At 47.6% G+C, this 24,445-nt stretch overlaps 2 protein-coding genes and 2 pseudogenes across 4 annotated transcripts; 2 read left to right on the plus strand and 2 right to left on the minus strand.

Annotated features, from left to right (window-relative positions):
* The first annotated feature begins 81 nt into the window (after positions 1-81).
* Positions 82-14,972, plus strand: Gls2 (glutaminase 2). Of its 3 annotated transcripts, none has more exons than XM_021637713.2 (18): positions 82-359; positions 5,035-5,134; positions 5,481-5,602; positions 6,105-6,234; positions 6,826-6,905; positions 7,164-7,327; positions 7,507-7,565; positions 9,355-9,387; positions 9,603-9,661; positions 10,195-10,261; positions 10,395-10,445; positions 10,593-10,769; positions 11,718-11,849; positions 12,194-12,286; positions 12,450-12,511; positions 13,093-13,169; positions 14,159-14,222; positions 14,333-14,972. In XM_021637713.2, the coding sequence occupies exons 1-18, from the start codon at positions 178-180 to the stop codon at positions 14,487-14,489; spliced, it is 1,809 nt and encodes a 602-aa protein (XP_021493388.1). In that variant the 5' UTR covers positions 82-177; the 3' UTR covers positions 14,490-14,972. The 3 variants fall into 3 exon arrangements, with proteins under 3 accessions (XP_021493388.1, XP_021493389.1, XP_021493390.1); XM_021637714.2 differs by lacking the exon at positions 82-359 and adding an exon at positions 484-596; XM_021637715.1 differs by lacking the exon at positions 82-359 and adding an exon at positions 2,704-2,830.
* On the minus strand, positions 1,274-3,508 carry LOC132652245 (H/ACA ribonucleoprotein complex subunit 2-like; annotated as a pseudogene).
* On the minus strand, positions 14,941-17,071 carry Spryd4 (SPRY domain containing 4). Its single transcript, XM_021637716.2, has 2 exons — positions 16,933-17,071; positions 14,941-16,450 (listed from the first exon to the last, which is right to left on the minus strand). Exons 1-2 carry the CDS (start codon positions 17,015-17,017, stop codon positions 15,912-15,914), a joined length of 624 nt encoding a protein of 207 aa, XP_021493391.1. The 5' UTR covers positions 17,018-17,071; the 3' UTR covers positions 14,941-15,911.
* Positions 17,067-21,103, plus strand: LOC110548999 (high mobility group protein B2-like; annotated as a pseudogene).
* The last annotated feature ends 3,342 nt before the right edge of the window (positions 21,104-24,445 follow it).

Consider the following 24,445-nt stretch of genomic DNA (forward strand, 5'->3'; position numbering starts at 1 on the left):
GCCCCTCCCCCGACCCCAGCCCCACCCTCCCGGCCGGGCCGGCCCTCCCCAGGCTCGGCGCCCGCGGCGGGGCTGCTCCCCGGCTCCCGGCGTCGCCCGCCACTCGCCCGCCCCTCCCTCCTCGCCGCCGCTCGCACGTCGGGAGCGCCCGGGCCGAGCGGGCGGCGCGCCGGGGGCATGCGCTCCATGAGGGCTCTGCAGAACGCGCTGAGCCGCGCGGGCAGCCACCGCCGGCGGGGAGGCTTGGGTCAACCGAGCCGGGGCCCGCTCCTGGGCGGGGGCGTCCGGTACCACCTCAGTGAGGCCACGGCGCAGGGCGGGGGCACGCCGTACAGCCACCAGCCGCAGCACACGGATCAGTAAGGCTCGCGGGACAGGGTCTGGGGACAGGCTGGCTCCCACTCCCGCGGTCGTTCTTGCTAGCTCCCTGGGAGTATCTTCCCCAGAGGGCGCATCCCTCCTCTCCGTGCTCACTAGCCTGCGATGCCCTTTCCTTTAGATGTGGGGCTTTGGGTCCGGCCCGCTCGGGCGGTCAGGTGCCCTCGGCCCGGGAGGGCGTTTGGGCAGGTCGGTCTTCGAGATGATGCCTGTCCAAGGTGCGTACTTAATTGGGAAGGCAGATGGGCGCGGAGTGTTGCTTGGTGCATGTGTCTGAGTGCAGGGACGTGTGCACACCCGCACCCCGTCCTCACTTTCTTCCCTGGTCCCGGTATTTTAGGGGATGTTGAGGGTTTGGAACAGCTTCCTGCCCCAGGTGCACTTGGGTCTCTCGGTGTGGTGTGGTGTTTCTTGTTTCTGCGTGTCGTCAGTGGGTGATGTGAGGTGTGCGTCATTGCTGATGGGCACGTATGTGCGTATGTGGCCGGCGTGTTTTCTTTCTTTCTTTTTTTTTTTTTTCCAGAAGAGCTTAACTGTAGAATCTTATACGCAGTCAAAACACTCATACCAAGTTTCCAAATTGGTCGTTGAATGCACTGATTATTCGTAAATGGGAAAATCGTTGAGACAGGTTTGTGTGTGTGTGTGTGTGTGTGTGTGTGTGTTTGCCTTAGCATTTACTTTCACCACACATTCTTGGAACTGTCTTCATCTAAGCTCAACAGGGGATAGCAATGCTGGAAAAGATGCTGGCTCTTACCTCCGAGAACAGCTGTTGGAGCTGCTTGGGAAAATTCACACAGCAGGAAATTGCGGAGATGCCATTAGGATGGGCAGCTGCCTGCAGGCAGCCCAGCAGTCCCTGGAACAGGGGCTGGGTTGCAGACCAAGTCTCTCACAGAGGCATAGGCAGAGCCTGCACCTCCTCCAGGCACTTGTCAGAGGCCTGATATTCCTCATGTGGCTTCACCACGATCACGCAAGTGGGACGCTTGGAGCCTGCACCAAGACTTAGCTGCACCCAAGTCCGTCTTTGAGGGGATATAGACATAGGACAAGTTCTGGTCCTCGCACATAACTGGAAGATAACAGTATACCTCAATTGGCAATGTGTCTCCTGCCAAAACCATGATCCCTTTCTCACCCTTGCTGACGAATTTCTAAACCTCCTTCACCCAGTGATTCGTTTGCTTCCGCTTCACGCCCTTCTTGATACACTTGTAGAGCTTGCTTATCAGGCTGTACGACCCGGTTCAGGTTGACCAGAAGCTCTTGGTACATGTACTCCTCGCTGCAGCCTCTCCCTGTGCCTAAGACTCTTCGGGAAAGGCCTTTTTGTCATCTTAGCAACTACAGCAGCGCAGTCCAAGACAGATTTTTCTAAACCAGTCAGAGCTTTGATGTTGCTCAGTCTCTCTGAATTGCAGTTTTTCCTTTGGTCTCATCTTTAACCCAGGAAACTGACTCCCACCTGTACCCCCACCCTGCACACAGAGTGCTCAGGAATACTTGGTGCCTGTGATTTCTCCCCAACCCCAAGCTGCAAGTGCTGGAAAGCTTGTTATCCGCAGACATTGTCCTGGTAGCTGCTGCCCTGTTACAGCAGAATGGGAATGGACTGTCTTCCCCATCACTGACATCGACTTAAGGATATTTAGAACATGCTCACACCATATTTGAATGACACAGGCAAACATAGCAAACTACCTCTCCACCAATATGGTGGGATAAGCAAAGGCCCTTTAACCCTTGCACTGCCCCTGGGGTGGGGAGCCCCCACACGTCATAGTTCAGTGCAGTAGAGGACAGTGTTTTTTTTAGGAGTCCTAGTTTCTTGTGGTCGCTTGTGCTCCAGGGAACTTACTGGTAAAGGTCTTGAACCTTGGCTGCCTGGGCAGAGAGAGGTGTTGACAGTATGGGAGGGTGATGGGCTCTAGCAGAATGATACCATGAGGTAGGTAGGTTTTTGTGTTTGGAGGGTAAAGGAGTTTAGCAAAGAGGAACTATCTTGTAATTCAGATTCTTTAAAAATATTAAAAACAAAAAAAAAATTAAAAAAATATTTAGACATACCTGGCCTGGAACCTTTGTTGATCCCCCTACACCTGCCTCCTGAGAGCTATGGGATTATGGTGATATGCTCCACAAAAAGCTAGCCATGGTTATTGGTTACCATGCTTGTAATTCCAGCACTTTGGAGGCCGAGACAAGATGATCATGTTTTTAAGGCCAGCCATAAAATTATTTTCGTTGCTACTTCATAATTGTAAGCTTGCTACTGTTATGAATTGTCATGTAAATATCTGTGTTGTCTGATGGTCTTAGGTGACCCCTAGGGGTCGTTTGACCCCAAAGAGTCGAGATCCACAGGTTGAGAACCACTGCTTTAGCTGCCTCCAGAGTTTTCTACCAGTGTGGGAGATCTTTGGGGTCCAAGGGCCTTCCTAGTAATGTAAGTTGGTAATCATTATTGAAGATTCATGTATCGCACACTTTGCTCAAAGCTAGGGAGAGAAGAAGCAGTATCTGGAGCTCTAAGACAGCTACCACAGCCATTGAAGAAGAATGTCATGAAGGGCTTATAGTATAAACAAAGGCCACAATGCCTCATAGTGTCTGTCCCACTTAGGAAGTCATAATTGGGATGTGTTACTTACCAGTTACATAACTGGTGTATACAAGAATGACATATTAGAAAAAAAATGTAGTTTTAAAGATTGGTGGATACCATACTAAGAATTGAGAACTAGCCAGACATAAAAGTAGGAAGGAGTGGAAATTAGAGGAAATACAGGAACAGGTAAAAGTATATTATATATGTACAAAATTATGAAAGAATAATAGTAAAAGAGATAGCCATGATTATTGGTTACCATGCTTGTAATTCCAGCACTTTGGAGGCCAAGACAAGATGATCATGAGTTTAAGACCAGCCAGGCTACACAGAAGACCCTGTCTCAAAATCCTGCCCCAACAAAGAAAACAAAATCAAACCACTCTCCATCACGGTGCTGTTGTCACACACACAGTTGAGTGCAGCCCAGTGAACTGGCCATGGTCAGCACAGTACTGACGGACAGTACAGGCAGGTGCAGGCCGAATCTGTGGGTGGCACCAGGCATTCTGACATCGGCAGTTTGAAAGGCACCATGAACAAGAAAGATATGCTCATTCTATTGGGATCAGAAAGAGTGACAGCGAGGCTGAACTTGCAGCTAGGTCCTGGTTATTCATTACTGTTCCACAGGGTGGCTTAGGAGCACTAAATAAAGCATTTGTACTGTAGAGGAGAACGACAATGAAGAAGACAGAAGAGAAAGGAAAAAAGTATCTTAATCTGTATGCACTGGGGCTTTGGTTTTGTTTGTTTTGAGATAGGTTCTCTCTATGTAGCCCTGGCTGTCCTAGAACTCACTAGCCTCAAGGTCACAGAAGCCCACCTGCCCCTGTCTCCCAGGTGCTTGGATCAAAGGTGTGCACTACCATGCCCAGCTGGAACTGAGGTTTTTGCTTTAATGTTTATTTCTACTTCTGTTTATTGTGGGGGGTGTTGCCCATGGAGGCCAGAGGAAGCATCTGTTATCCTGGAGATGCAGGCAGTTGTGAGCCTCCTACCCAGTCAAATCCTGGGAAGTGAGCTCAGGTCTTCTCTGGGAATAACGTGCTCTTAAACATTTCTCCAGCCCCTTGTTTTCCTTTTTCACATGGTCTCAGGTAGCCCAGGTTGGCCTCAGACTCACTATGTAGCTAAGGATGATCTCCTGATCCTCCTGCCTCCAGTTCCCAAGTATAGGATTATGAGATGTGCCACCTTACCCAGCTTTTACCACAGCTTTTTTGTTGTTTTGACCTGGTTTCTTTGTGTAGCCATGGCTGTCCTGGAACGGTAGACCAGGATGGCCTTGAACTCAGAGATCCTCTTGCCACTGGGGCTGCCTCCTGAGTGCTGGGATCAAGGCATGAGCCACTAGTCCAGGCTGGGATTGTTGGCTAACGGTATATACCACCATGGCTGCCTTTAGGATTTTGAGTGGAGAAATGTTAAGTTTTAGAGCGACAGCTGGCATGGATGGCAAAGCGTATAGTGGTAGGTAACAGACAGGAAGTTGGTACTTGGCTTATTTTATGTCAGACATAAAATATGATGGAGTGTGATGGAGTACAGTCTTAAGCCTCATACCATACTCATAAGGTGGACATTTCCACCTTAACTTCGTAGATAAGCAATATTAAGAGAGCTACCTAAGATCATACAGCAATTAAGGATCAAAGTAGAACCCTTTTCAGTACACTCTACTGCACAGGAGAAGAGAGGGTGGATCTGTCCAGTGTTAGGGACCAGCTCAATAGAGACATGGAGTGTGGGAACAGTCACAGATAATTCTGCATTTCCATCTCGGCACCCAGGTGGGTAGTCATGTACCAAGCCTCATGGGAAGCACAAGCGAACTCATATTGGATGTGTTCAGCTTTCAGTGTCTACCAGACATCTGGAAGTGCAGTTATTCAGAAAAGTAAAAGTTAGGACTACAGAATCTGCCAGATGGCTCAAAGAGGAGGCGCAGGATGGCAGCTGGTGACAGGTCCATGTTCCAGGAGGAGGAGGAGTGGGGATTGTCCTAAGGGCCCCTGCCTTCCCGTCTCTTCCCCCAACAGTGATGCATCTCACAGCGGCATGCTGCCTCGACTTGGTGACCTGCTCTTCTACACTATTGCTGAGGGACAGGAGCGCATCCCCATCCACAAGTTCACAACTGTAAGTGGCGCCCTGCCTGTTCGGAGCACCCTCGTTCCTCAGGGTCTCTGGAACATGATATAAGGATGGTTGACAAGTGCAGGGTAGGCAATGGGTTGCTGTGTGAGGATGGAAAATAGAGGGGCAATGGCTGCCCAGGCTAAAGAGCCAACGTCGTCCTTCCCTGAAGTCCGGAAGACAACACCCGCCTTGAGACGTCACAAGAGACTTGTTAGCCTTCAAAGCGGCCCGGGCCTTTTCGCTTGTTCCCAACCCTGTTTGTTTTGCCTTTGTAGTGATTGGGGTTGAGTTACTTGAGTATCTTGTCCTTGGCTGACCTTACCGGACCTCCTCTTTCCCCTCAAAGGCACTGAAGGCCACTGGACTGCAGACGTCAGACCCCCGGCTCCAGGATTGCATGAGCAAGATGCAGCGCATGGTCCAGGAGTCCAGCAGTGGAGGCCTCCTGGACCGAGATCTTTTTCAAAAGTGAGAGCCCCAGACACGAGCACTGTCCCCGAAACAATTCTGTAGGAAGAATTTTGTTTTATTCATTATATAAGCAATACCTACTCACTATGAAAAACAATAAAGGAATATATTTCTTCGCTGCCCAGGCCCAGCCCCCGTCCAGGTGTGAGCGCTGCTGTTGGTGAACACCTTCAGAAGGTGTCCTGTGTATTCACACACACACGTGGCCGTGTATACCAGGGCTTCTCAATGCTGATGCCCGTATGCTATGCTTACCCTGATTTTAGTAGTTTTTGCATAATGCCTTGGGATCTCTTCCTATGTCTTTCTTTCAAACATCTTGTTTTGGAGGTTAGGAAATTTAAAACTAGGGAGATAAAATGACACACTAAAAGTCACGTGGCTGTTAGTTCAAAACCAGATGGACACTAACAACCTTCTTTACTCCCAACTTCCATGGCCCTGAGTGAGGCCCAGCTGTGTCTCTCCAGCCCCTAACACGCTCTTATCTGGGATCCAGGTGTGTGAGTGCCAACATTGTGCTCCTGACTCAGGCATTCCGAAAGAAGTTTGTCATTCCTGATTTTGAGGAGTTCACGGGCCATGTGGATCGCATATTTGAGGATGCCAAAGAGCTCACTGGAGGCAAAGTGAGGGCCAGGGGAATGAGGGAGGTGTGGGGGCTCTGGGCCAGATACACATTGCTTCTTAGAAACTTCTGCTTGGGTCTGGGGAGCCAGTGATAGACAATGAGAAGCAGAGCCTTTAAAATTGAGGACACAGTCTTGTGTGTTTCTATGTGTGATTCTAGTAGCATGTTACTATGTTTCTATGGGTGTTGATGGCAGAAGCGAGGCTTGTAGTCCCAGCTCTAGCCAGGCGGAGGCAGGATCAGAAGTTTGAAGTCAGTGTGGGTTACATAGGGAGACCCCATCTGAAAGTAATGAGATTCAATCCAGCCCTCATGGAGACTTACAGGGATAAAACCTGAGAACCTAGTTCTGGAATTGCCAATTTTTATATTCCATGGGCTTCATTGCTATCCCTCCAGGGTTCAGTCTACATGTAGGTAAGGATGCCAGGTACTGAAGGCTTGGGTGTTTGTTTCTGGAAGCAGTACACAAAAGGGAATCTGTTGGCCACGTAGGGGATAAGATTTTAGCTCTTACCTAAAAGTTTCTGACTTGGAGAACAGCTGAGGTCTCCATGGTCACCTCTCTCCTTTTCCCACTTATGCCCAGGTAGCAGCCTACATCCCTCACCTGGCCAAGTCAAACCCAGACCTCTGGGGCGTCTCCCTGTGCACTGTGGACGGGCAGCGGTAAGATGCTGGGTGGTGCTGGGCCTTGTAGGGCCTTTAATCTCAGTGCCCAGGAGGCAGAGGCAGGAGGATCTCTGAGTTTGAGTCCAGTCTGGCATCATAGTGAATTCCAGGACACTCAGGGCTCTGTAAAAAGACCCTGTCTCAAAAGCAAGCAAACAAACAAACAAACAAAGACGCTAGGTGAGGTAGGAGTTGCAGGGCACAGGTGTTGAACGAAGAAGCCCCACCTCGTTCATGGCTCCTGTCTGTCTCCAGGCATTCTGTGGGCCACACGAAGATCCCCTTCTGCCTGCAGTCCTGTGTCAAGCCCCTCACTTATGCCATCTCTGTGAGCACCTTAGGCACTGACTACGTGCACAAGTTTGTGGGCAAAGAACCCAGTGGTCTGCGCTATAACAAACTCTCCCTCAACGAGGAAGGTGAGCATCCCCAGGGCGCACATTCACACCTGCCTTCTCAGCCCTGTACCTCACATCCTCTTTTGTTTCTTTGCCTTTTCTCTCATCTGGACCTAACCCTGATTAGTTTCAGAGTGGGAACAATGTAGAATAGGCGTTCTTCAGTGGCTGACAAGACTGAGTGGTTTCTATTTCCCCAGGAATCCCCCATAACCCCATGGTCAATGCTGGTGCCATTGTTGTCAGCTCCCTGATCAAGGTCAGTGCCATTCTAACCTCCTGAAAGATAATATTCTCTCAGCTCCCCTCATGCCTACATTCCCCTGTCTGTTTAGCTCTCCAGGGAGATGGGGGGGGGGGGTACTGAATCACTCAAGGGTTAATGAGAGGCATGGAAAAAGCATTGGGCAGCCCCGAGTTATATGCTATGGATGTTAGTGAGAGCTTCCACATCCCTGCCCTTACCCTCACCCCATAGTGCTCCATGCCCCCACCCAGAGTTCCTGAACCTCACAGAAGTGAGCGGGTCATGACCCCTGCCTAGGACCAAGAGCCAAATGCCAAAGGCAGGGGGAGGACAACACCGTCAGGCATTGATTGGCCACCCCTGGGTGAGAGGCACTCTGAGAGAGGGGTGAACGGCCAGGCCAGGGCAGTTATTCACGTCACCTGCAACTGTGAGTTGGCCTTGAGCAAGGGGTGTCAGATAGGCCATCAGCTGCAGGTCTCCCAGGGCAGGGGAAGTGTGGGCAGTGACACTCTGGGGCCAATCACAGCCCCTCCTGAGGAAGGTGGTGTTAGGAGTCCTTCCCCTAGCGACTCAGGTGTCAGAGTCCCGGGAATGTTGACTCTATAGCTGACATATGCAGGAAGCAATGACTGCGGGCGGAGACTGAGGCAAACATATCTCTCTGTTCTGTAACAGTCTGTCCACAGTCCTATTTTGGGACTGTCTTATCTCATTCCCATCTAAATCAGTTTAGTGAATTCTCAACTAAAATCTTTAGCTCCAGAGGTGGGCATGAAGCCCATTGGTAGAACATTTGTACTGCCATGCACACTTCAAGCCTGGCCCTGCTAAAAAGAAATTGTTTTTGTTTCATTTATCAATATAGGTTAGTGGCAGAACATTTGACCAGCATATCTGAGGACCCAGTTTCAATCCTGGCAGTAGAAAAAAAAATCATTTATCAGTATAATTGAGTACAACAGACACACTGCATTTCTGTCAGACGGTGTGGAGTCAGGTATAGGCTGGAGCTATACAGAATGGGGTAAGGAGAATGGGAGTTGGACCATGATAGCACATGCCTATAATGCCAGAGCTCGGGACGTAGAGGTTGAAAGGTCTGAAGTTCAAGGCTAGTCTGGGATACATGAAACCTTTATTAAAAAATAAATACAAAGGATGGTAATAATCAGAGATGGGGTGGAACTTAGGGATAAAACTGCAGATAGGGATGAGTGAGACTGGGTAGGGGCAAAGCAAAGGAATGGGGTAGGATCCTCTGAATTCTCATTCCTTGATTTTTTTTTTTTTTTTTTTGAGACAGGGTTTCTCTGTATAGTACTGGGACTCAGAGATCTCCCTGCCTCTGTCTCCCAAGTGCTGGGATTAAAGGCCTGTGCTACCACAACCCGGCTCTGTTTGTCTTTTGAGGCAGGATCTCTCTCTACATAGCCCAAGCTGTCCTCCTGCCTCAACCTCCCAAGTACTGGGATTAAAGGCTTGCAGCACTAGGCAGGCTAGTGGCTTGGTTTTCTGTCACTAGATATAAACCTGCATGCAAAAAGGTCTCAGCTGTTTAAACAGGATCACATGCCTATAACATCAGCTACTTTGAGGCCAGAGGAGCACTCAGCCACAATTCACAGACCTGCCTGGACAACAAAGGCTTGTCTCAGAACAACAAAAGGCATTGTAAAATGTCACATTCCCAGTGGCAAGGCTAGTCCAACACATCAGTTCCATGTGGCCCCTGTGATTCTTCCTCTGCCCTCGTCCTAGACGGGGGGCATTGACTGCTCTCCCTTTGCTTTCTCTGCAGATGGACTGTAACAAAGCTGAGAAGTTTGACTTTGTAAGTTCTTTGCACTCAGCTCTTTACTGTCCTTTTCTAGGGCGTGCTGTCTTCTACAGCTGTCTACAGAGCAGTGGGAACCAGTGCCTCTTGGAGGCCCTGCTCTCCCCGGGCAAAGCTGGGATAAGGACTGAGAGGTGCAGGGTGGTACCCCTCCGTGTGTCCAATAGGGCTCCTTAGTCAAAGGTGTCTTTCCTGCTCCTCTTCTCTTCCAGGTATTGCAGTATCTGAATAGGATGGCTGGGAATGAATTCATGGGGTTCAGCAATGCCACGTAAGGCTCTGTTAAAGGATCAAGTACATTGTACTGTTTGTGTATATATGTGCACATTATATATGTGTGCACTTTGTGGGGAAGGCGAAGAGGGAAGGGAAAAGAGAATATATGTTAGCTTAGGAAGAAATTCAAGGGGATTCCTCCCAGCATCCTCTGAGTCCCTTCACTGTCATTTGTTTACTTGGAGAAATAGCATCCCATTTCTTATTCACATATAATGAGAAAAGCAACATGATAGCTCTTGCCTAGGCCCTACTCAAGACTCTCAAAGACAAAAACCTTTCCAGGTTTCTAAGACAGAATGACTAGACAGCTTTGGGTGGGTTTTTTTTTTTTTGTCTGTTTACATTTTGCCACAAAGCTACACCAAGTATTTGTTCAGGTTTGGAAGGTCCCACGAACGTTCTGAGACTAGAGGGACGACTTTAACTCTAACCCAGGTGACACAACTCTGTACCCCAGGAACCATACATTTCCTCTTTTCCCCCTCTCCATCTCTAGTCAAGCACTAAATTTGGTATTTGCTTCAGATTCCAGTCAGAGAAGGAAACCGGGGATCGGAATTATGCCATCGGCTATTACCTCAAGGAAAAGAAGGTAACGGGGAGAGGCCAGTAGAGAATCACTGAGGGTTCTGCTGCTAGAGGGCAGAGGGTGTGGACTGTGTGAGACCCTGGCAGTGTGATATCACGCGTCCACAGAGACTTCTTAACCCTACTCTCCCTTGCAGTGCTTCCCTAAGGGAGTAGACATGATGGCTGCCCTTGACCTCTATTTCCAGGTAAGCAAACTCTCTCAGGGCCAAGGGTATGGGACAGACTGCCCTCTTGTTGCACATTAGAAACTCCTCTCTAGTGAAAGAACAGCATTCTTCACTGCTGCATTCATGCCTACACTGCCCTTTGACCCCTCTCTTTCCTTTTCATAGCTGTGCTCTGTGGAGGTCACCTGTGAGTCGGGCAGTGTCATGGCGGCCACTCTTGCCAACGGTGGCATCTGCCCCATCACAGGCGAGAGTGTGCTGAGTGCTGAGGCCGTGCGCAACACCCTCAGCCTCATGCATTCCTGCGGCATGTATGACTTCTCTGGCCAGTTTGCCTTCCATGTGAGTGTTCCCAGTCCTGCTGTCCATCTGCCATGTCCGGTGCCAAGGAGAGAGGATGGGGTGAAGATTACTCTTGCTTCCTTCATAAACATCTCGCCAGGCAAATAGGCTAAGAATCCTTAGTTGGAATTTGCCAAATACGTTACATTCCTCAAATACAGAGAGCCCTTTTCCATCTTAGATGTAACTTCCAAGGAGAGGCATGGTTGGGTTGATTCTCTTTTCCCCATGACAGGTTCCCACTGTGCAGTTGGGGGTTAGCCTCAGACTCACAGTGATCCTCCTGCCTCATCCTCTAAAGTGCTGAACTACAGTTATGCCCTTACCCTTGGCCTCTTCTTGTTTGATTTGGCACTAGGGATCAAACATAGGTCTTACCCAAGCCAGGTGAGTGCTGTGCCACTGACCCTGTTTCCAGGCCCTGGAGAATTTCTGGTTGATGGATCTCAAACAGAACTGCCTCCACCTTGGTTCACAGCACCCCAGTCCTTCTCTGTGTTTGCTGTAATTATTTATCTATCCTTAAAGATTTATTTTCATTATTGGGAGGGGGTTATGTACAGGTGAGTGCAGGTGCTCACTGAGGCTAGAGGTGTGCAGCCCCCTCAAGCTGGAGTTACACATGACAGTGAGCCTGCCAGTTTTGGTGCTTGGAATTGGACTGGGGTCCCTTGCAAGAGAAGTTCAGGCTCTTAGTTATTGAGCCACTTCTCCAGGTCCTCCTCAGTTTTTAAAATATATATACACGTTTAAATCCCAGCACTTGGGAAGCAGAGGCAGGACACCTCTGTGAGTTTAAGGACAGCCAGGGGTAGAAGGCAGTAGTCAGAGGCTGAGCAAGTGTTCCCTGTTAGTGTACAGGGTAAGAGAAGACAGGCAGAGGCAAATGAAAAATCTAAGAAGTTGAGGTGGGTTGTGGTCTCACCCATGCCATTACTTGTCCCTCAGGTGGGCCTGCCAGCCAAGTCAGCTGTGTCAGGAGCCATCCTCCTGGTTGTACCCAATGTCATGGGGATGATGTGTCTGTCACCTCCATTAGACAAGCTGGGGAACAGCCAACGGGGCATCAGCTTCTGCCAGGTAAGTTGTTCTGCATAAAGTACTGAATACTATTTAATTAAAAATAAATTAATGGGGGTGGTGGTGGTGGTGGAGGGATGGTTCAGAGGTTAAGAGCACTGGCTGCTCTTTTAAAGGTCCTGAGTTCAATTTCCAGCAACCACATGGTAGCTCACAATCATCTATAATGAGATCTGGTTCCCTCTTCTGGCTTGAAGGTGTAAATGCAGGCAGATCACTGTATAATAAGTAAAAACATCTTTTAAAAAATTTAATGGTAGCCACTATAATTAGAGCACTATAATTTCTGAGCTCCCAGAAAGGGCAAGGGATAAGTAAATAATTCCTTTGGCCTCTAAATCTAGAAGTTGGTGTCGCTGTTTAACTTCCACAACTATGATAACCTGCGGCACTGTGCGCGGAAGTTAGACCCCCGGCGAGAAGGAGGAGAAGTTCGGGTAAGGAAAGTTCCGAGTGGCCTAAAGGATATTTCAAAATGAAACCACCCATAACACGTCGGTAGGCATCGACTTTGGTGAAGGGTCCACGGGGGAGGGTCACGGGGTAGAGCAAGGGTGGACTCCAGGCCATGATCTTAGGTGGGCACGCTGTGTGTTCCAGAACAAGACCGTGGTGAACCTGCTATTCGCTGCATACAGTGGAGATGTCTCAGCTCTTCGAAGGTAATTCTACTGTGACTAAATGACTGTAAGGAGATAATTACCTCAGACAGCTTGTCAGGACCCTGTACAGCAAACTGCTAAAGCTTCAGTTTTATGGTTAGAATTGACACACTGCATTTAAGTAAGTGTGCGTGTGCACATGGCCCTGTTCACACAGCTGTGTTTGTATGTATGCATGTGGTGGCCAGAGGACAGTGTCCTCCTCAGGGGGCATCCGCCTTGCTTTCTGAGACACAGTCTCACTGGACTGGAGCGAACCCACCTACCAAGCCCCTGGGACCTACTCCGGCTCTGTTCCTTACCTCCAGTCTGGGATTACAGTCCAGCTACTTTTTTTTTAACGTGGGTTGTTTGGATCAAGTCAGATCTCAGGTCCTCATGCTTGCCCGGCAAACACTTTACCCTCTCTCCAGCCTAACGATTTGCTTGTTGTTGTAAAATCAAAGTGCCTGCCATAAGTTAGGAACTAACGGCAATCACTGTGATTGACACGAACGCATCCAGTCTGGTCCCAATTCAGAATGCTGTCTGCGGATTCTGGACCAACATGGGTGACCCAAGCTCCTCTCTGCTACCCTCAGGTTTGCTCTGTCAGCCATGGATATGGAGCAGAAAGACTATGATTCCCGGACAGCCCTGCATGTTGCTGCAGCTGAAGGTATTTGTTGTTGTTGTTTTTTGCTTTGCTTTTGTTTTTTTGAGACAGGGTTTCTCTGTGTAGCCTTGGCTGTCCTGGGACTTGTTCTATAGACCAGGCTGGCCTCAAACTCAGAGATCTGTCTCTGCCTTGAAAGTGCTGGGATTAAGGGCATGTGCCACCACCACCCAGCTTAGACGAAGGTATTCAAGGGGTTCAAGAAGAGAGGTGGAGGGTAAGACCCCTTTCCCTCCACCGTGTGGAACCCATTATGGTGTTCACAAAGGGCAACAGCCAATGTTGCTTACTGTTGTAGTAAATTTTAAAAATGGTTATTATTAGCCCTAAGATTATTGCAGTGGTATTATTTAACCCACTACCACAAATAATAAGATATAGACACCTGTTAGATTTATGATTGCCTTATTTACCTTGGGCCAGGCAGATAGTTCACTTACACTGTCTCAATATCCTCACCATCTATCTCTCAGCCCCCCATCCAATGCTATCCTCCTTAACCATCCTCACTTAAACTATCTTCCAACCATAATCCCATGGTACTTGCTTATATTCTTCATCTGGGCCTTTTTATGCCATTATTGGAGTCCTTCCTCCAGGCCCACGTGATTTCTTTTCCACACTAACCCATTGTGGTGTCCTCTTCCCTTTCTCCTGTCTGTATCCTGTGATTCTCTCTTCAATCCAAAAGTCTGGGAACTTTAGCCTCACCTACCCCATTCTCCCCTGCCCTGATGTAGGCCATTTAATCAATTAATCAGGTGTGTTTGCACAACAAAGATAGGTGTACCCAGACCTTGAGAGCTAGTAATATGCATCAGACCAACCTCCAACAGTCTACAGACCCTTGAGCTGACAGATTGTAACTAGGAGCAGGGGGCAAATGTCAAGGATGTTTCTCCTCCTTCTTGGAGCAGACTCCAGCTACTAAAGGTCTACACCAAGTTCAATACCTGCCAGTGCCCTCATTTTCCTTCTACCCATATTCCTAGGGCACATTGAAGTTGTCAAATTCCTGATTGAAGCTTGCAAAGTGAATCCTTTTGTCAAGGACAGGTGAGAAGAGTTAGTCCTGAAGGGGAGGAGGGTGACCCCAGCTGAACCTCTGTGCATATGCGCAGAATGGTGCTCTCCACTTGCCTAGCCAGCATCCTTGTTCCCTGCAGGTGGGGCAACATTCCCCTGGATGATGCTGTGCAGTTCAACCACCTGGAGGTTGTCAAGCTGCTGCAGGAATACCATGACTCCTACCTGCTGTCCGAGACTCAGGCCGAGGCAGCGGCTGAGACCCTGTCCAAGGAGAACTTGGAAAGCATGGTGTGAGCACAGGCCCAGGACAGCCTCTGCTCAAGAAAGGCCTGAGCGGATACACATTTAACCCACAGCCTCCAAAAATATTACTGAAAGCTGCTTCAGTGGAGATCAACATGGCCACTTGGTGACACAAGCCAATGCTTTAGTGGGAATCAAACACCCCATTCCCTCAGTGGACACCTGCAGTAGAGCTAGCCACAGAGACCTCCAGGTATAGTTTAATGGTTCATCCACTCAAAAGTAGCCCAGGTCTTCATCCAGGTCCCCTTTTCCTCTCTGAAGAAACCACCAAGAGAACAAGAGACTTCCTTGGAGAGACTCTAGCATGCACATGCATCTGCCAGAGAAAGAGAAGTGGGTAGGAGCCAAAGCACCCAGCTGTAGACGTCTGCAGAGATCTGTCCCTCATAGCCAGGACATGCTGCTACTGCTGACACCAATTTTATAGACAGAGACAGTATTTTGTGTTCAAATAAACTTTAATTACATGAATCATCTTTTTTTGCTAAATCTAGTCATTCTCTTTCTCCCTCCCCTAAGGATATTGAGCATCATCACCATCATAGTAGAATAAGACAGAACTCAGGGTCAAAGTCCAAACAATATATATTTCACATACATATTCACTCATTCCACCAGGCTTTCCTCAACCCAAAATAATGCTTTGAGTTTATTCTGTGGCCATGGGGGGGTGAGAGTTGTAGGTCTGAACAGGCTCCAAAATGGATTATGTCAAACTTCCCTTTTCTCTGGCTGTGGATGATGGCAGAAGGAGCTTCTCCAGGGTAGTTTCCAGCACCCCAGACCACACATCTCCCTACTGTCTCTTCCCCTTCGTCACATAACTGGCACAATGGTTTTGACAACTGGCTGGGTACCCAAGGTGTGCAGAAGACAGATGGACTCAACAGTGCGGATAGCTGCATCGTTGTAGGACTGCTGTCTGTGGTATTGAGGTGCTCACTGAGTCAGGAAAGTTCTGAGGGAGCCAGAATCTGAGGTGCATCAGACAAAAGGCCATGTTTGCGGCTAACCCTTCTCTAGCCAGAGGTAGAAAGCATTTATTCTGGAGAATCTGGTGAACCTCCAAAACAAGTTACATATGGGTAAGGGAAGGAGAGGTAGCGACTCAAATGCCAGGACCCCAGGACTGAACAGTCTAAGACATCCGGGCACAGTACAAGGACCCAAGGAAGCAACTCAAGAAAATTCACCCGATGTTCTAGGAAAGTGGCAGTAAGGAGGGCAAAGTTTGGCTGTATACCTAGCTTTCACAGAGTAAGGACCAGAGGAAGATGGCTAAAATACTGCACAAAGGATCCCAACCGAATTGTGAGCTACCAGTTGCTTGAGACAAAGTAAAACAGCTTTAGACACTAAGAACAGAAAGGTGATCGTGAGGATGATTAAGGGACTTGGACAATGGCCACATTAGAGGCCCTTGGGCACTTCAAGTCCTGAGTGGGTTAGCAGCTCTCCATCCCAAAGAGCAAAAGCAGGCGTCACTGGGCCCCGGAAATCTGTCTGTAGTGTGCACAGCACAGAGCGATGACTCACGTCCACCAGGCTTAGCTTCTTGGCCTCGCAGTCCAGCAGCAGTCCCACCTTCTCTGGCTGTCCAATACCCTCAATTGGGGCTTTTTCCTTGGCCAGCATGCTGTGCCACTTGCGCTGGGCGTAGGAGAAGACCCAGGAGCGATCATCAGCACCGACGCAGCTGTCCCGGGACATGTCCACCTCTGCCACTCCTATCCGGAACTGCTGGGAGCGCTTCACCGTGACCTCCCAGTAGTGTCTGCCACTGCTGACAGGGGTGTCTGCAAGCACCACAGCCCACTCCCGGAAGCGCTCCACATTCAGGGCCACCCTGGTGGGTTCCAGTCCCACCAAGCCATATTTGACACCCGTGTCACCTCGGAAGAGTGCCAGGCTGCTGTGGGCAGTTTTTTCTTCTAGTTTGAAACTGATGCCTGAGCACGGATGGGGGGTGGATGGGTGGGAGGGGGCAGAACAAAAAAAGAGTGGGTTAGAACCCTAAAGGATGGTTTTGATCTGAAGCAGTCCAGGCGATGAAGGGAAAGCGGGAAAAGTTAAACGTTAAGATGGAAAGAACGGGGCTGGAGAGATGGCTCAGCACTGGCTGCTCTTCCAAGGGTCCTGAATTCAATTCCCAGCAACCACACGGTGGCTCACTACCACCATGAGATCTGGCGCCCTCTTCTGGCATGCAGGCACACACGCGGGGACTGGATACGTAATGAATACATCTTTAAAATAATAGTAATTTAGAAAATAAAAGCTAAAGTTAAGTAGCAGCCCAGGCAGGCGGAGGGCGGAGAGCCCGAGGTTTGGACTCTCGCTAGACCGAGGCAGATGGGGAGAAGCGACGGGTGGAGGTCTCTGAGCGCACGATAGCTACTTGGAGTGACAGCGGAGAAAGGAAGACGCCTACCTCTCCGGGCTTCCCCGGCAGGGGCCCCCCATCGCCTGCTTCCCCAGCGGTACACGACCCGGCGGCCGGCAAGGGGCAGCGCCATCTTGTGTCCCCGGCGCCCAGGGCACGCCCCCCGGCGGGGACGCCGGCCAATGGCGGCGCTGCGCCCGGACCACGTGGTGCGAGACGCTGTTTCCTGGTGACGCGTCGGCCCCTGCTGGGAGAAATGGCTTTCAGGGCTTTCTACTCCGGGTGGTCGGTGCTCGGTGTCTCTTGTGGAGAGACGGATCGGTCATGTCACAACTACGTAGGACTTCCAGAGAGACTATGTAACCAGAGTCTTTTTTCTTTTTGAAACAGGGTCTCCTGTAGCCCAGGTTGGCCTGGAACTCCCTATGTAGACAAGGCTGGCCTCCGTCTCTTAAAGACCTGCCTGCCTCTGCTTCCCGAGTGCTGGGATTAAATAGAGGCGTGTTCCACGAAGCCTGGCAGAATAAAAGAAATATTTTTTAAAAGTGGTTTATGCCAGGGTAGTGGTGAAGAGCGCTCGGAAGCAGATGTGTTTCCGAGTTCAAGGCCAGACTGGTCTGTATATACTGAGTTCCAGGTCAGCCTGGGCTACAAAGGGAAATCCTGTCTCAAAAACACTGCTCCCCACCAAATAGCATAGATCTGTTTCCCAGAGCCTCTCATTTTCTTTAGACAGGATGTGTCTACATATATGCTTACTGTTTTTATGTCTTTCTTGAGACCAGAGTCTTACTATGTAACCTTTGCAGGCCTCAAACTCTAGATTGTCCTGCCCCAATTTCCCAAGTGCCAGATTTTGCTCGTATTTATTACTATTGCTATATTATTATTATTATTGTTGTTGTTATTTGAGACAGGGTGTCACTATTCGCAAGGATCGGCCTGCCTCTGCCTCCTGAGTGCTGGGATTAACATGGCTTGTGTTCATTGTTTTTTAATGTATAAATAAGCATAAAAGCAGAGTTTTGGTTTTTTGGTTTGTTTTTTTTTTGACATGCAGTGACTCATTCTCTCCACCAGGGTTCAGTCAGGCCTAGCCTTTTCAGCCACATGAGCGATGCAGTTTGGTTTTTTGTTTGTTTGTTTTTTGTTTTTCTAATTACAAAGCTGCTTTTTAATACTTTGAGGTATGCCCCACAGGAAAATTAAAACAAAACAAAAACTGGAAAGAGTAACCTCACCTTTCGGGAGTGGCCCAGTGGAGAGAGGCTACCTGAGGGCGAGGAAGCATGAAAGGGACCTTCCGCAGACTCAGGAAGGGCTCCGGGCACAGAGGCAAAGGGCAAAAGGGTTGGTCACGGAGCCACTGAGCTACTTGGGTTCCTTCTCGCTGGCCTTTTTCGGCTTCTGCTGCAGACCTCTGCGTTCCTCTGCAAACCTTCCCTCAACCGAGTCGCTCTGCTTCTTGTGGACGAGCTCAAGCCTGGTTGCCACAGCTCCGACCTGCCTCGGTTGCATCTCCTGGCTCTGTTTTGTTGACTTTAAAACATAAGAGCAAAAGTGTTAAGGGAATTTCCTCTGAAGAAGCCCTACCCTGCTCTGCTAAAGGTTTGAGTTTAGGTAGTGAGGAGAGAACTGGTCTTTGTAGGGCTTCTATTCCATCAGGGCTTGAGGCCAGAAGCATCCATAGAGCTTTCATAGTCACTTAAGACATACCTCCTTCCTTCTCTGTCTTCCTGTTTCTCCTTCCTTTTTTCTTTCTTTGTTTCCTTTTGTCATGACCACTGAACTGTCTTCCTAGATGTTTTTACCTATATTTTTGTTTGTTTTGATTTGTAGACAAGGTCTCACCAAGTTGGCCCTGGAGCTTACACTGTAACCTAGGCAGCATTGGAACAGTGCCTCCTCTTGAGTAGCTGGGATTACTACCAGCGCCTGCCAGCTCTGGCTATATCTCTGTTATTTTATATTGAATCAGGGAATAGCTTTACCTGGCATTTCTTATTTTATTTTTACCATCAAAGAAGTTACTTCATAATTTAGATTATTTACCTGCCTTATTTTTTAAATATTTATTTTATCTTAGTTATATGTATGTGTGTTGTGGGTATAAACATATTTTTGTTTTGGTCCCAGGTGTGGGATGTGGGACTGATTCAGATGGTCCACAGCAGCAGACTATTTGCCTCATGTGGGCTCTGAGAGCAGCTCTTTGCAAGCTGCAGATAGGTTTTTTTCTTTTGCTTTAAGATTTATTTATTTATTTATTTATTTATTTATTTTTGTTAGTTACATTTTTAAACCCTCCCTCCAAAACTGTGTAGCTCAGGCTGGCCTTGAACTCGTGATCCTCCTGCCTCTGCCTCCTTCAGCAAATCCTACCGGTGTGTGCCACCACAACTGGCTGCAGATAGTTTCAATCTGAGGACTCTGGAGAGAGAACAAATGCCAAAGCCCAGAGAGTGTGGAGGTCAGAGAAAGAACAAGGCTGCTTCTGCTTCCCCCTTGTTGTTCCTAGGTGCTGTTGTAGATCTTCTGAAACCAGGATTGGACTGGCTTCAAGGAACCCAAGGACCCTAACCAGCAGGAAGCAGCTAAGAAAGAACTGCATCTCCTCTCCCACTAATGCATTCTCTCTCCTACCTGGTGTTGGGGTATTGGAAGGGGTTGAGGTGGAGTAAGGAGAAAAATATATAAGAAACCTAAATAAAAGAGTCTTTTTTAAGTATGCCAACAAATGGTGCCCAGATATCAGGCTTAAAATAATGAGTAATGGCGTACAGGAGACAGTAGGGTGTGGAGAGATGAATATACCATTTCAGGATACGCGCATAAGGTTTATTGCAGCTGCTAACGCTGGTTTTATTTCCGCTTTACTCCCAGAGGGATTCTCTAGTTTTGTTTCAGTGCAGAGCTGGCAATGCAACTAGAAAATTGGCGAGTAGGGTTTGAAAGCGTCATCGGTAAAGGGAGAACACCTGGTAACTAAGAGCTGGAATTCTCCTCAGTTGTGGCCTAGCCCTGCTCTGAGTACTTTTGGTGCCAAGTTCCCACAGCCTCTGGGCAGGAAGAGCAGAAGGCTGTACAGGCTGAAAAGGTTAAAGGCAAAAAGCTTGTTTCAAGAACAGGAAGAAGCACCCTGACTCTTGCTCAACTTTGCCAAGTTCTTAAGAAGCGCTCCGAGAGCTGGAAGGCCGTGTCTGCAAAGAGCTGGAAGGCCGTGTCTGCAAAGAAAAGTCGCAGTTTGAAGATCTGGCCAAGAGCGACAAAGCTCGTTCTGACAGGGAGATTTACATTCCTCCATACGGGGATGAAAAAGGAAAGAAAAAAGATCCTAATGCTCCAAAAAGACCACTGCCTGCCTTCTTCCTCTTTTGCTCTGAACATCGCCCAAAGATCAAAAGTGAGCATCCGGGGCCTGTCTATTGGAGATACTGCAAAGAAGCTGGGTGAGATGTGGTCTGAACAATCTGCCAAAGATAAACAACCGTGTGAGCAGAAGGCGGCTAAACTAAAGGAGAAGTGCGGAAAGGATATTGCTACATACCGTGCTAAGGGTAAAAGTGAAGCAGGAAAGAAGGGACCTGGGAGGCTAACAGGTTCAAAGAAGAATGGACCAGAAGATGATGAGGAGGAGGAGGACAAGGAAGGAGATGATGAAGATGAGGAGGAAGAAGATGAGGATGAAGAATAAATGGCTGTCCTAAAATGTGTGGAGTGTCTGTGTTCAGGCAACTATTTTGCTAAAAATGTGAAATTCAAGTGCAGTTCAACATTAGCATCAGTATAAAAACTACAGATTTTTGTATAGCTGATGAGATTCTTTGTAGAAAAATACTTTTTTAAAGAAGGAGTTTGTAGCTTTTTCAGGGGGTACAAAGTACAGTTAGATTTAAAGCTTTTGATATTGAATGTTCCTAAATATTTAATGGTTTCTTTAATTTCTTGGTAGCAAAAACAAAACTTCATAGGAATTTGTATTACCAGTAAATTTTTTTTAGGATGTTGATTTTTTAAAATTTGTAATAAAATTATATTAAAAAAAGAAAGAAAACAGATTAATCTTGATCAAACTGAGTTGCCAGAGGAGGAGCCTCAGGTTAAGAGATTAACACCATTAGCTTTCCCAGTAGCTGCCAAAAGTTTTAGATATGGAAATGCTCAATGCTGCCTCAGAGGTTTAAAATGGCTGGTGTGTTAACTCAGAAATATGGTAGGTTCTGGCGGGACTGGTTTCTCTGCAAGAACATCTGGGTAACTTCTGGCCTATAGGAGCTTAGCTGGAGGCTCAACAGCAAAAAGTAAGTTGATCCAGATAAGAACAGCCGGAAGTCATGAGGTTATAGAAGAAATTATTTGATCCAAAAGGGCTTGGTTCCTTTTTTGTCTCCTTTTAAGAAAGCAACAGCAAGTTTCATTTATACTGAAAGAACCCCTCTCCCCCTCTTTTTTTTAAACAGAAAAGGGGAAAATGTTGTGGATATAAACATGTTTTTGTTTTGGTCCCAGGTATGGGATGGGAACTGAATCAGATGGTCCACAGAAGAAAACTATTTGCCTCATGCAGGCTCTGAGAGGAACTCCTTGCCAGCTGCAGATAGTTAAAATCTGAGGACTCTAGAGAGATAGAATAGATGCCAGACGCAGAGAGTGTGGAGTGGGAGAGAGAACAAGGCTGCTTCTGCTTCCCCTTTGCTACTCCTGGTTGCTGTGGTGAGACAAGAAGTTGGAGATCTCCTGAAATGAGGATTGGACAGGCTCCAAGGAACCTGATGACCTTAACCAGCAGAAAGCAGCTATAAGAATTGCGACCCCTCTTCCACTAACCCTTTCTCTCTCGTACCTGGTGTTGAGGTATTGGAAGGGATTGAGAAGGAGTAAGAAGAAAAAGATATAGTAACAGTAAATAATTTTTTTAAAGCACACCAACATCTGTGTGTGTGTTATATGTATATGAGTGCAAGTGTCCTTGGGAGCTGAAGGTGGCTGTGAGTCCTGGGAACTGAAGCAAGCATTTATCAGTTCCATAACAAGCACTCCTAACACTGAGCCCTCTCTCCATCCCATCTGCCTCGTTGCTAACAAGCAATTAATTCTTAATACTTGCATGCATCCTCATGGGCAACAGAAGAGGTCCTGTTGGAGCTTAAACTAAAGCTCTAGGTTACAGACAGAACAGGGTATTTCGGGAGCCATAAGGGTTATGCTGAGGGGCATAGATGAAAAGTTGAGGCTGATTCTGAAATAATCTTGTGTGCTATGAGGAAATCCAGAGCAGTTACCAGATAGTCAGAAGCTGTTTACGGCAACATAGGAATTAGATTCTCATGCAAAGGTAAAGTTGGAAGCATCATGGAGCATGAATTAGAAGGGGTCAGATAAACAGAGAAGCAAGGTCTTCTGCCACCAGGGCTCTCAGAGAAGTCATATGACCCAGCTGTGTAATAGGTAAATGTCTGCTTAGATGGGGAGGAATGGAAGTGATCTGTAATTTTCTTAGGAGGGGATCTAGAAGGAGAAGCATGTTGGGATTGAAGGAAAATAAGTTTAGGGAAGCTAAATTCGAGATGTCTATGGGGCAACAGTGTGAAAATGTCCTATAGTTTTATGGATATTATTTTATTTATTCTTTGATAATTTCATACATGTAGATAATGCATCTTGGTCATATGTACTTCAGACTTTTCTCTCCTTTTTTTCCCAAGCACCCTCAACGTGTCTCTCCCTTTCATTTATTCCTCCTCATCTTGTTATATAACCAACTGAGTCTAATTATTGTTGCCTGTTGAAATGCTAACTCTTCTTGTTGGCCTGATCTTGGGCAGGTCTTGTGTGGGTAATCATAGCCACAATGAGTTCATGAGCACAAAGAGTACGCTGTGTCCAGAGGATGGCACGACACTTCTTCCCATTCTCCAGCCCTTACGTTCTTTCTGCCTCCTCTTCTGTGATGTTCCCTGAGCCTTGAGTTATTGTACCCAAGGTTGAGGGTAGCAGTAATTATGAGTGTAAACATAAATACTTCAATTGAAGCTTGACAGCAGTTTTTTGTTTTTTTTTTGTTTTTTTGCAAGACAACAGTAGCAATTTCCCTCCTAGGGTCTTTTGCCTCCGCAGCCAGGGGTTTTGACCTGGTTTGTAATACTAGGCATGACTTTTCTCCTGTGAAGCAGGCTTCAAATCCAATTTAAAAGTAGTTGGTTGCCCCACAACATTCAAGCCACTATTAACACACTGGGCACACTGGGTCTGCACTGTAGAAATGCAGAGTTCACCAATAAATAACATCATTAATGGATTTTTTTTTTTTTCTAGCATAGCATCTCCGGCTCTGTGATATCTAGCCAGTAGGGAGGAAGTTTCAGGTCAATTCAGCTAGATTTCTCTATGTCCTGCAACTGAAATGTTCAGCAATAAGAGTCTTACTGGCTAGTTCTGGAAGGCAACTAAAAGCAATAGCAATAGCCTGGGTTGTTAAAGGGCCTCTGGGGTCTCACTGATCAATAACTCAAAGGGAAGCCATAACCTAAGATTTCCAGTTAGTAACTCATGTCTTCTGGGAAAGCATTGTCCACCCATGTAGGCTACCTGTGTTCAACACCCCTCTCTTTTTTTAAATTTAATTTTTGTTCTGTTTTTCAAGACAGGATTTCTCTGTGTATCCCTGGCTGTCCTGGAACTCACTCTGTAGACCAGGATGATTTTGAAATCATAGAGATATGCCTACCTCTACCTCCCGAGCGCTGTCGCTGTGCTGCGAGTAAAGACATGTACCACCACTGCCCGGCTTTCATTTTATTATTACTTTTTTTCTTAGTTTTTCCAGACAGGGTTCCTTTGCGTAGTCTTGGCTGTCCTGGAATTTTCTCAGGCTGTCTTCAAACTCACATAGATCTTGCTGCTTCTACCTGGGATTAAAGGTGTGTGCCATCATCACCCAGCTCATATTATTATTTATCATTTTACTTGTCTATGGTTATTTATTTATTTATGATTTATTTATTTATTTTTTTGAGTAGCTCAGGCTGTCCTGGAACTTGCTTTGTAGACCAGACTCTACACACACACACACACACACACACACACACACACACACTTCAAAGAGAGAGATGTTTATAGATGAAGGCATCCAAGGAGAGTAAGCAAAACAAAAACAAAAACAAAAGTGCAGCAATATGTGAAGTGACACATAAAACACTCAGCAGAACCTGACCTGACCTGCAGTGAGCTCAGGTGGCCCGGTCAGGCTACCCTATCTGACTCACTGGAAAGTAGAGAAGAAGGCAGAAACAAGACAGACTGATTTCTTGATTACTCTGTATCTTGAATTACAGGTCGGGTTCCACAATACACAGGGTGTTGGTCTGATCCAAGTGCTAACGGGAGCCCTTTACTACGGGTGGGAGAGGGGTGATGAACTGGGAGCTTGGTGATTGTTCTAGACTATGCCAGGAGTCAGCAGTCAGCAAAGCGTAACCAGAGAAAGCGAGAGAAGGGGGGTGGCCTCAGGAGCTAGCCAAAGGGGCTGCTGGGCTGGCTTGTGTTATGCTGGGGCCTTTGT

The sequence above is a fragment of the Meriones unguiculatus genome, chromosome 2, assembly GCF_030254825.1.
Source record: "Meriones unguiculatus strain TT.TT164.6M chromosome 2, Bangor_MerUng_6.1, whole genome shotgun sequence".
In the NCBI taxonomy this organism is placed as follows: domain Eukaryota; kingdom Metazoa; phylum Chordata; class Mammalia; order Rodentia; family Muridae; genus Meriones; species Meriones unguiculatus.

What these genes read in the sequence shown, in the direction of transcription:
- Gls2 (XM_021637713.2), top strand. Translation starts at nt 178, where the DNA reads ATGCGCTCCATGAGGGCTCTGCAGAACGCGCTGAGCCGCGCGGGCAGC. An exon ending in CCCTTGACCTCTATTTCCAG is followed by an intron (nt 10,446 to 10,592) that starts GTAAGCAAACTC and finishes TCCTTTTCATAG; the next exon opens with CTGTGCTCTGTGGAGGTCAC. An exon ending in CTGGCCAGTTTGCCTTCCAT is followed by an intron (nt 10,770 to 11,717) that starts GTGAGTGTTCCC and finishes CTTGTCCCTCAG; the next exon opens with GTGGGCCTGCCAGCCAAGTC.
- Spryd4 (XM_021637716.2), bottom strand. Translation starts at nt 17,017, where the DNA reads ATGGCGCTGCCCCTTGCCGGCCGCCGGGTCGTGTACCGCTGGGGAAGC. An exon ending in TGCCGGGGAAGCCCGGAGAG is followed by an intron (nt 16,451 to 16,932) that starts GTAGGCGTCTTC and finishes ATCCGTGCTCAG; the next exon opens with GCATCAGTTTCAAACTAGAA.